This window comes from Mytilus trossulus, chromosome 4, assembly GCF_036588685.1.
Source record: "Mytilus trossulus isolate FHL-02 chromosome 4, PNRI_Mtr1.1.1.hap1, whole genome shotgun sequence".
NCBI lineage: Eukaryota > Metazoa > Mollusca > Bivalvia > Mytilida > Mytilidae > Mytilus > Mytilus trossulus.
Window position 1 is genome coordinate 90,649,540 of NC_086376.1, and position 12,453 is coordinate 90,661,992.

General features: G+C 34.0%; 1 protein-coding gene across 1 annotated transcript; it reads right to left on the reverse strand.

Annotated features, from left to right (window-relative positions):
• Positions 1 to 3,717: 3,717 nt before the first annotated feature.
• On the reverse strand, positions 3,718 to 6,367 carry LOC134716271 (uncharacterized). The gene is made up of 3 exons (XM_063579154.1): positions 6,276 to 6,367; positions 4,604 to 5,860; positions 3,718 to 4,183 (listed from the first exon to the last, which is right to left on the reverse strand). Exons 2-3 carry the CDS (start codon positions 5,849 to 5,851, stop codon positions 3,809 to 3,811), a joined length of 1,623 nt encoding a protein of 540 aa, XP_063435224.1. The 5' UTR covers positions 5,852 to 5,860; positions 6,276 to 6,367; the 3' UTR covers positions 3,718 to 3,808.
• Positions 6,368 to 12,453: the final 6,086 nt, after the last annotated feature.

Sequence of the window (12,453 nt, forward strand, 5' to 3'; positions counted from 1 at the left end):
ACACAGACACTTCCCCAGGGTGCGTCACTGGATTATTAGACCAACTCCAGTGGGATCCCTTACAGTATAGACGAATTAAACAGCGACTCGTACTATGCTACAAGATACAGAACCAACTAGTCGGGAGATACAACCAGCTATCTACTACACATCTGGGGACAACAGAACAAGGGGTGGCCACAGACTTAGACAGATAAGAGCTACTAAGGAAGTATACAAAAACTCCTTCTTCTCACGCTCTATAGGGGACTGGAACCTTCTGCCAGACACAGTAGCAGCTGCACCAACACTCGAGGAGTTCAGGGCCAGATTAGCCAGTGTGCCCTGGACCCAGATGCAGCCTAACTAGACATCAGTTTGCCAAATTGTACAGTGTAAATAGTTTTAATTATTTTGTTAATATTCACTTTTAATCAATGGAGAAGCCTCCTGTTTTACCGAGCGGAGTTAGTAAATCACTCAAATATGAGGTCAACTCCTTAACGGAAGAAGAAGAAGAAGATATCCTTAAATGCACAATTTGACGATGAAATTTAGTACAAAAATGCCTTTATTTTTGCGCTGAATAACTTTTTCATTTTATAAAGGAGTCAGATCTCTAATTTGCCTCATCACAAGTTGTGCGGTAATATTGAACAAAGTCACATGTTACCATTCTGGGCTTAACCATTTCTGTTGATTTGGATAGCCAGAATTTATGCGTGAAAACTAGTGGGTTTTTAATGTATGCAGACTGAGAGTACTAAATATTTAAAGAACTTTTTATGCCCCCTTTATGAGCATTATGTTTTCTGGTCTGTGCATCCGCCCATTCGTCCATCTGCCCCGCTTCAGGTTAAAGTTTTGGCCGAGGGCTGGGGACACATTCTTGTTAATAGTAAAGAAAGGGAATTTTAACCTTCAGGATCCGCATTACGAAAAGATTTTCGGGGTGTGCAATTTTACGGGAAAATAATTTCACTTGGTACCCCGAAGATTTCACCACATATATAGAAATGTCTTAAGTTTCGAAACGAGCAACCATACATAGTACTAGTATTACTAGTCAATGATGTAGACAGAGCTACTATCATGACCGCCAATGGGAAATCAATTTTGGGAGCCTTTGCAATGCAAGAAGCCGTAATACAAATATTTTACACACAATTAAAAAATTTAATACTGATATCTTAAAGACTGAAGTCTCATGAACATCCCAGTGATGTAATTTGGCAGATTAATAAGACTTTTGAGTTACGAATTCAAGCAATAAAAGTTACCATATCATTCATACCCTTTTAATGACAAAAAAATTGTAAGGGTTCCGCGGAACCCAGTGTCTCGCCTTCTTTTGCTGTTAATCACAGGCTCAACAAAAATGAGGCAAAAAATCAATAAAAATATTCCTCTTGATACTATCCTATGATTGTAAGAAGGTTCTGTCAAGTTTGGTAAAAATCTATGATAGTTAATGAATCTAATAAATGTTTTAAAAACTTTAACTGCAGACTGTATGTAATGTTAACTGGAAGAAAATCTAAGTCAATTTAAAAGTACAAAATTTACTTCTGGATATTATCTAATGATCATAAATAAGCTTCTGTCCAAGTTTGGTACAAACCCAAGATAGTTAAGAAAGTTATTTAAATTTTGAAAACTTTTACCACAGAGTGAATGTAATGTTTCCCTGCAGAAAAAACTAAGTCCATTTAAAAGTAAAATACGGAAAAAATGGATTTATTTTTTTACAAAATTTGCTTCTGGATACTATCTTATGATCATAAACAAGCTTCTGTCTAAGTTTGGTACAAACCAAGGATAGTTTAAGAAAGTTATTAAAATTCTAAAAACTTTAACTAGAGTGAATGTAATGTTTCCCTGCAGAAAAACTAAGTCCATTTATAAGTAAAATACGGAAAAAATGGATTTATTTTTTTACAAAATTTGCTTCTGGATACTATCTTATGATCATAAACAAGCTTCTGTCTAAGTTTGGTACAAACCAAGGATAGTTTAAGAAAGTTATTAAAATTCTAAAAACTTTAACTAGAGTGAATGTAATGTTTCCCTGCAGAAAAACTAAAGTCCATTTAAAAGTAAAATACGGAAAAAATGAATTTTTTTTTTTTTATAAAATTTGCTTCTGGATACTATCTTATGATCATAAGCAAGCTTCTGTCTAAGTTTGGTACAAACCAAGGATAGTTTAAGAAAGTTATTAAAATTCTAAAAACTTTAACTAGAGTGAATGTAATGTTTCCCTGCAGAAAAACTAAAGTCCATTTAAAAGTAAAATACGGAAAAAATGAATTTTTTTTTTTTTATAAAATTTGCTTCTGGATACTATCTTATGATCATAAGCAAGCTTCTGTCTAAGTTTGGTACAAACCAAGGATAGTTTAAGAAAGTTATTAAAATTCTAAAAACTTTAACCACAGAGTGAATGTAATGTTTCCCCGCAGAAAAACTAAGTCCATTTCAAAGTAAATTACGGAAAAAAATGGAATTTTATTTTTACAAAATTATTTACTTCTCGATACTATCTTATGATCATAAACAAGCTTCTGTGTAAGTTTGGTAGAAATCCAGTATAGTTTAAGAAAGTTATTAAAATTTCAAAAACTTTAACCACAGCGTGAATATTTGTGGACGCCGCCGACGACGGAATGTAGGATCGCTTAATTAGTCTCGCTTTTTCGACTAAAGTCGAAGGCTCGACAAAAAACCACAACAAAAAAGGATCCATTAGAAGTTTGTTATACAAGACGGTTACTTAGAGTTGTACGCATGTCATCAGATGCATGTTACCTAACTGCTCCTCAGAGTTGGCCAGCATGCAATAAGAAGGACTTAGAAGTATGTTACCCGACACTACTTGGAGTTTGTCAGCATCAGAAGAATGCCATCATACAGTTTTGCAGAATGTGCCAGCATGCCATCAGAAATATAACACAAGACGTTTTCTTAAAGTGTGTAATCATGCCATTAGAAAAATGCCATCAAATGTATTACAATGCTACAACAAATGTATTACAATGCTACAACAAATGTATTACAATGCTACAACAAATGTATTACAATGCTACAACAAACATAAAGATAAAAGACACAAAGTAACGACGTAAAAGAACTCACAGTAACTGACAACAAGTTTAAAGTCAATTACAACTATAAATTATCCTGTTCTTCAAGACAAACAAATCAAACAGAACACATCCAATGGATTTATTGTGAAGACGAAATAAACAGTCTGAGAAAAAGTGTTTTGAGTTTGTGCAATATATTTTAACAGGATGAGGACCATCAGTTACCGGCTTAAATGTGGAGCAATACATATCAAGGAATGTTCATAATTTATCAAAAACAAAATCAATTCAAATACGAATAGAAAAAAATCTTACACTTCGGTGTTAAATTGAAAACATTTAAGAACAATGCTTTAACTGTTTAATAGACATTTAAATCAATTTGCGCTAGAACAAGTGTTTGATTTGTGCAAAAAAAAACCATGGCTTTTCATTTGCATGCGCCAGTAATACTGGTAAAATGTATAAATAAAAAATACGATTTCAAAAACGATTTTTGATAATAACAATAATTAACCACAGTTAAGGTACACCCGCTATTCTGTAATGGTATTCACGAAATGTGAACAGGTACTTTCTGGTCCAGAGTTTTTCTGATTCCGAGTCCTCAATTATTGCTTATAAATGTGCTTAACATAAACAAAAGTTAATATGAATCAAAAAGCATTTATTCTACAATTTCATGAAATATCAACTATTTATAATAAGTAACATTGTTTATGGTAAATTTCTTAAATAATTGCTTAAACAAGGCTGTGCGTATCTCCAGAGTCGTCGGTCTTAAAAAGCAAAGTGTTTAAATATTCGACAAGTCCAGAAATTTGATAAAACTCTGCTTCTGCCAATAGCTCTCGTAGAATGAACTCACTGGGTGGAAGTGTGCCCTCTTTAATGCAACCATCACGCAGAAAATTCAATATATACCGGAAGTGAGTTCCGTCTCGGTCGATGAAATTACTACCGTCTGCTTCAGTTTTGAGTTGATGGCGTCCACTGAACATTGCAGCTAACATAGAGGAAGAATCACGTGTCAGTGTTGTTAACGAGGTCGAAAATTGTTGTCCACCAATATCCAGTTTTATCTTGTTTTCTTGAATTCTGTACATTTCTGACATTTTCTGAAAAAAAAGAATAACACAGAACATATCGTTATCAAAATTTTCGTTCTTAGTTGGCCAGGGACTTTCTATGCTGCCCTGATTTGGCACTGACTATATACCAATTGTTTAAACATGATTAAATTGTGGTTTCAAATTCTGTAAACTAATATTTGACCCGTGAATAATTTAAAGATAAATTCAGAATGAAGTTGCTTAATCACAGTCACGCAATAATACTAAAGTAACCAGTATACAATAGTATTAACCTTTCATTATAATGAAAATATCCACATTTCAAGTAATGTAAGCTATAATATACGTATTTCTTCATCTGAAACATGATATAGTAATGAATATTACAACCCTTAATCATACAATGACGATTATGATATGAACGTACTTGAGTCATTTTAGAGGCTTATCCAATGACATTCTCACCTGTAGTTCATGATGAAAGTTTTCTCTTTCTCTCTCAAACTCATCTCTTTGTTTGTTCATGTCAATAAGTCGACGATCAAACGCAACTTCCATTTCTTCCATTTTCTTCAGGTGTTCAATCTCAAACGCTTCTATCTTTTCTTCATTTATTCGTATAAGATTCTCGTAGTCCTGGAGAGCAGAGTCAAGTTTCCTTTCTTTTTCTTTCATCGTTTTTTCCATGTTGTCAACATAGTTTTCGCGCATGCACAGATTTCTTTCTCTATGCCTAAGATTTGTATCTCGTTCGTCAACATATTCTTTAGCCCGTTGTACAAAAGCATTAAAGTTAACATGTAAGTTGTCGATCATACTCTTCCCAAGATGGTCTATTTGTTCGTGAATATCAACTTCCCAGTTGCTTGTTATATCATCGAAAATATTTCGTTCATACAGAGGACCAATAGAATGGTCCTGAGGACAATCTGATGAACCTGGACTATTTTTCCACACTCCATCTCCTTTACACATTTCCATAGCTATGATTGGTCTAGTGAAATCCGAGTCAATCATCAAAGCTTTGCCTACAGATTTGTCTCTGTCTAACAATAGCTGCCATTCACTATCCGAGTCTGACTTTGCCCAAATGCGACTTTTTTCATTTTTATGAATCTGATAAATATCTCTTAGTTTCCATTCAAGATGACCAACCTTTTCAAGTTTACTAAACCTTACATTGTGGAACTCTTCAGCAGGTGCATTGGCCAACATTATTTTGAATGAGTTTAAATTGTGTTCAATTTCCTGTGCCCGGGAATAAGCATAGACGACAAGTTTCATTGGTCGATGACCTTCTGCAATGCCATACCACTGAATTAACATTCTCCATGCGTCCTCGTGGACAACATCCACTGTATGGGCGTAATCTCGTCTTGTTATAATCGGACCTGGGTGTGACCTCGAGTGATATAGAAACTTTCTAGAACTTGAAATTCCAGTATAACGCTTAAGTTGCTCTAACCATTCGGCGACAACAACGTACCAAAAATCACCATCTATTTCCTTTTTCAAGAAAAGCTGTTCAAGTATCGCCTTTTGAGTCGATAAATCTGTGTTGCTGTGTTGCGTTGGAATTGCGGCCATTTTCCCGAAAAAAGAACGTGTATGTCCTCTATGTACTGCTTTAGATACTTCTGAATTCGAAATATTTGTGTTATTGCAATTAGTATTACTGCTACTACTGACAGTTGGTTCGGAGTCCACCTGCATTACTCTGATCTGTAAAATTGAAATGTAAGCAACATGAAACACAAATATCTTATCTGCAACTGATGTATACAAGGCGTATATGTGCTTAAGAATTTCTTGCAGATTACAACAATTATTAATTGAACCAATTATTTGCTACTTTAATGAATTAGATTACTATACTGTTAAATTTCATCCGAAGGCAAATATGTTTGTGAGACTACAGATGTGTATATCCATTGTAAGTCTGACTAATATTAAAAAATTCTTATTCTGATAGCCTGCGATTACATGATCTATTTTTGAAGCAGCGAGGATTAATTTCAAACATACACGACATAATTGACATACTGCTTAATTAACATTAATATTCGAAGTTTAAAAAAATAACAGTATTGTAACCGAAATATCAAAATAATATTGAACTGTAATGAGAAATACTTACTAGGTTCTGGCCATCTTATATAGCTGATAAATCACATGAAGAGGTTGTTTAGTATAGATAATCAGAAGGCGCGTGCAGATGATTTATTCAGATAACAACCCGTGAGGTGCTGTGAAGGGTTTTAAGAAATGTTATCTATATATTATATATTGGAATTTCTCTTAGTGTTTTCGTCATTATTTGTACAGTCACTCCATATCTTAAGGTTTTTTCATTTAATTGTTTATGTATAAGATCATGTATTTCCAATACTACAGGACATTTTTAAATCATCATTTATTAGGATGAATTGTGAATCAGCCTGTTTCACAGTTTGTATTGTTATGCGAATATTTGCTAGCTACCTCCTTGAAAAAACTTGCAAAAGATAAATAATATAATAATAATTTAAATATAACCTTTCAGTTGCTGATGTTATGATCGTATACTAGGAACTCGCATTTTTGTTTCTGACACAATTGATAATTACAATACTTAAAACCTTTACTATATTCTTTCATATGTACCAATGTGTTGGTAGGAAGTTTGGCTGTACCCAACACTACAACCGAAATTAAGGATGAGCATTACGATGTCCACTTATAACCAGATGTCGATCTTAAGAGCTTCGGACGGGTATCCTTGTTCTTGTCCAACTTGTAACATCCACCATTGCTAATTGTAAACAAAAATCTGAGTATATTTGGCAATCATTCACTACCAGGTTTACAAGAGAATGGAACGATTGTGGCATCGACAAGTATAAAAATCCATTGGGCAGCTGTTATCATTGATGATTATCTTGCACTATTAACCGTTGGTTTAGCAGCAACTCTCTATCACGAGTGAAGAATTAAAAACAAAATGCAGCCCTGATAGACTCATGCATATGAACAACAATACTATTTGTTAAAAGTTTTGTTGAAATTTCGTTCCTCTTTTAATATATATTACTTATATATTGACTTAGTATTTCTTCCAGTTTGCACCTGTCCTAAGTCAGGAATCTGATGTACAGTAGTTGTCGTTTGTTTATGAAAAATATACGTGTTTCTCGTTTCTCGTTTTGTTTAGTTTAAACATATTTATTTATAGTGGATTGGGAAACAAGTTTTGCAACTTATATTAATCCCTCTCCACTTTGCGGGTGCGAGTGCTGCCTTGTAGCGGCATATTAGCCTACTCTTTTATGGCGCAGGAATAGTGTCACAATGGCGTTTTAATGCCATCGCATAAATCATTTTTGCGATTGCATAATTCATTTATGTGATTGCATAAATAATTATGCGATGGCAAAAATTATTGTGCGATGGCATAAATGGCGTTTTATGCCATCGCCTTATTAATTTAGCCATTGCATAATTATATTTATGCAATGGCGTAAGTATTTATGCGATCGCATTTTTATTATTGCAATCCCAAAAATGTTTATGCAATCGTATAAATATATTAACGGTATGGCAAAAATGATTCCATTGTCCAATCAACATCTTCTTTACATGTTCAATTCAGGGTGAAATTTTCGGAACAACTTCTACAATATATAAATGGTACATCTAAATACCACGTAACCCGTGTATTGCTAAACTTTAGAATAAAGATAATACAAGTTGCTTTCTTTAAAAAAAGAAATGCAATCGTAAACCCAAATGCTTGTTTGGCATCGTATATTAGATAATTGTTTGATAAAGATGTATTGTTTTAAATTACTTTTGTTTTCAAATTTGCACTGACATTGCCTGTTTACTTAATGTAATACTGGCTTCATATATCAACGTATAGCTCCAACGTACGTCGGCCGTGGTAAAAAAATCATGCACGCTAGTAATTTTGATGCATTCAACTTGTCAATCATATCTGTATCGTGTGCACAACGAGCTTAAGCACAACGAGCTTAAAGCGTGTATTGGGTGTGCGTGAAGCGTACATAATCCGTTTCCCCTAGACTTTCTACAATCCCAACTGCAGGTCTGTCTATATGTGAATGTATGTCAATAAGTCTGTCACATTTACCCGTCTGCTTACATGTTTACCAGTCCGTCTATGTCCACTGGTTCGTCTACATTTTCACTAGCTTTGAAATAGATTTCGGTAAGTGCGAGTACTATTATTTCCGAGTGATTTGTGTTTATGTAAGTTCTTGCAATGTATTGTCCTAGGTTTTGGTTCATTAAGGAGGGTTGAGTTTATGGCCACCACATTGTTTATGTGCCAATGTCCATTCTAAAGCCAGGAACATGTAGTACAGTGGTTGTTGTTCATAGTTCATGTCGGTCATGAATGATTATTTCAATCTATTATATGACATTATCAACTTTCAACTTAAAACAAAATTCAGACGCAGTAACTGCGCCACAGCAGCATCAAGAACATATATTATAGACAAAGTAAAGTTAAATAAATGTATTACTGTATATATATATTATCATGATGCTTGATTTCTTGATTTATGATAATATAATTGTTACGTTTGGAGAACGTGTTTTTCAACAAAAGAATTGGCATTCTCATGGGAACCAACTGTGATCCTATACTTATCAACTTGTTCTTTTCTGTTTATACTTCATACAGGAACTTCTTAGTAAGAAAACAAAAAGTTATTTATATCCTATTACTTCACATTCCGCTATAAAAATGAAGTTCTCTCTACATGATTTGAAATTTGGTGAAAATGTTGAACGTATCTATCCTATCGAACTTGAGATATAAAAAACACCAGATAAACATTTGGTGAAAACATTGAACGCATCTATCCTATCGAACTTGAGATATAAAAACAACAGATAAAATTTGCCTCCAGTCTTGGTTAACATCTAAAAATTGATGATTAGGGTCGGTTGAAAACAAAATTTACGACAAAAGAGGCGACTTAGTTTCAAAATTGTAAACTTTCCGTTTCTATGAAGCAACATTCCAGCAGAACCTGCATACGGATTAGATATCTCCTAGTTGATACGGTACTCCAGGCTTTGTACTTCTTATACTGCTTTCCTTCAAAGAGAGTTTTTGTTCACAAGGAAGCTATTAAACCAAGATTTCCAAGTGATTAGATTGAAATCATCTTTCGTATATTTTATGGACACGAGTCATGATTTGGTTGTCCGTTATGGAAAATCAGTTTCGCAGATGATGACGAATGTTTTCCAACTGTCGTAACTGCAATCCCTTCCACTTTCCTCAGAATTTAATCTACAGGATAAGACTCATCCCCGGTTTTGTACTTTCATGAGTAACACGACGGGTGCCAAATGTGGAGTAGGATCTGCTTACCCATCTGCAGCACCCGAGGACATATTTTTAGCAATATTTGAACCAAGTGCAGCAAATATTAATGCATAATATCGAAATTGTATTACATCCTTAGTATTAAATTTAATGTGCTACACCTTCAATAAAATTAGTTTTTTACCAGTAGTAAAATTAATGTGTGGTACATTCAATAGCAAGCGTAATGTATCAGTTATTCGTGTTGGTATCAATATCAGTCAAAAACGCTTAGGCTTTATCAAACACCAACAGTCAAAAATCTGTTTAAAATTGTATAATAAAAGTGGGGCGAAATATGCAAGAGGGACAGTCAAACTCGTAGATCGAAAATAAACTGAAAACGCCATGGCTAAAAATGAAAATAAAACCAGACAAATAAAAAGTACACACGACACAACATAGAAAAAAACTAAAGACTAAGCAACACGAACCCCACCAAAAACTAGGGATTAACTTAGGTGCTCCGGAAGGGTTAGCAGATCCTGCTCCACATGTGGCATCCGTCGTGTTGCTTATGTTATCATAAACCCAGTAAAAAGTCTAATTCAGTAGGTCACATTCATAAAAAGGGATGGGTATTGCAGTTACGATATAAGGAACATATCCGATATCATCTGTGAAACGGTTATGCCATAACGCTCAATCAACTCGTGATGGCGTCAGTAAAATTTACAAAAGGATGATTTCAACTTCACAATTTGGAACTCTTGGTTAAACAGCTTATTTGTTAGGAGCAAACCTCTATAAAAAAAATATGTTAGGAAGCCCGGGAGTATCGTATCAATTGGGAGATATATTCCGTATGCAGGCGCTGCTGGAATTTAATAACATAGAAATAGAAAGTTTGCAATTGGAAGGCTGAAATCATCTCTTTTGTCGTAATGTTTTGTTTTTAACAGACCCTCATTGTCTATTTCTACAGGTAAGTCAAGATATGAAGCATACTTAACTGTATCTGTTGTATCTGTTGTATCCTCTACCTCTAGTTCGATGGGATAGATGCGTTCCACATAGTCTCCAAATTTTGAATTTTTTAGTAAGATAACATCATCTATATATAGCGGAAAATAAAGTAAAGGATATAGTAACTTCTTATCTTTCTTCCTAAGAAAATTCTGTATGAAGCCAGCCTCATAATAATAATAATAAAGAAACAAGTCGACAAGGAGAGGGCACTGTTGGTTCCAATTGGAATGCCGACAGTCTGCTCAGAAACACGTCCTCCAAACGTAACAAATATGTTGTCAATCAAGAAATCAAGCATCTTGTTAATGTCAGTTTCAGAGAATTTTTGTTTGAATGAGAGTGTTACTTTACAAAGTAGGATGTATCCCTCCCTAAGACAAGATAATTGTATCTACGTTGGCCATTATTTTTTATGAAACAAATCAATAGCAACTCTTTCAATTTGTCTTTTAGTTTGCAATGGGGAATACCTGTGTAAAGTGTAGAAAAGTCAAATGTTTTAAAGCTATGGCAAGATGAAATAGTCTTAGAAATGTATGTACTCTAAAAGATCTTTGAAATTTTTTAGTATCCACATCTGATTCAAATCACCTCTAGAGTAGGCTGTTTCACAATAACGTTGAAACCCCTCTTTGATTGCTGATAAAATAGACGTAAATAATGTAGAAAGAGGTGTCGTGGAGCACTTGGAAGACACAGCAATATACCGTTGTTTGTAAGGACACTTATGTAGTTTAGGCATCCAATTGGTGATGTCAGATCCAGTTCTTCGTCTTTGGTTGAAGTTACTAAGAAACATAGAACAGACCTATGCTTATCTAGGAATTCCTCTTTGGTTAAAAAGGGGCGGAAGATACCAGAGGGACAGTCAAACTCACAAATCAAAAATAAACTGACAACGTCATGGCTAAAAATGAAAAAAAGACAAATAGACAAACAATAGCACTCATGACATAACATAGAAAACTAAAGAAGAAGGAAAACGAACCCCACCAAAAACTAGGGGTGATCTCAGATGCTCCGGAAGGGTAAGCAGATCCTGCTCCACATGTGTTAAGTGTCGTGAGGGTATAATTGAGTTTCCAAGTGAATTGTCAATACCTAATTAATTTTTTAAGCAAAGTTTACCATAATGCAAGCTTATTTTCCCGTTTGTGGTGGAGTTCGTGTTCCTTAGTCTTTAGTTTTCAATGTTGTGTATTGTGTACTGTTGGTCTTTTTTGTAAGCATTGGAGTTGGCAGTTTATTTTCGACTCATGAGTTTGAATATACCGTTGGCATCTTTCGCCTCTCGTTTTTAAGCATAGAAATAGAAATACTTGTATGTGAAAGGAAAGCGATTTTTAATGCTCATGTTCACCATATGTCAAGAAATAATCATGTACACTTGTCATATTCTCATTCATTTTTTCTTAGTCAAAAGTTAATCGAGTCCTATTCTACAATGATGGACAGTTCTATCCTAGATACCATCTTTGTAAAGTTTTAAACAGCTCTGTATGTGGTTTTATTGATATTCTAGTATGTATTTTATTTATTCATTTTATCTATTCACAACACCTTTCTCTTTTTTTTAAATTGTTCAAAGTTTTTTTTTTTTTATCTTTACACATATATATCTAAGTTTTTTTTTAATTCAACGAACATAAATTAGGATATCGTTACTTTCATGAATGTATAGTGTGTTCACCCATTCTATTAGTATTTTGTTATTAGCATATGACAAAGTTAACCATATAGATATCATCAGGGACATATGTGTCTCTGGTAATATCAAATCAGCTTGTATAATGTCAGTGTTCAACTTGTGTATAAAACACACACCCAATGGAGAATCAAACTAACTGCCCATTACTTACTTATCGAACTTATTTCCTAGCTGCTTTATTCTAGAACATATTCTACCATAAACCAAGATTTAGACAGATCTATCCAATTATTGGCCAATATGAAGAAGGTTTATAAG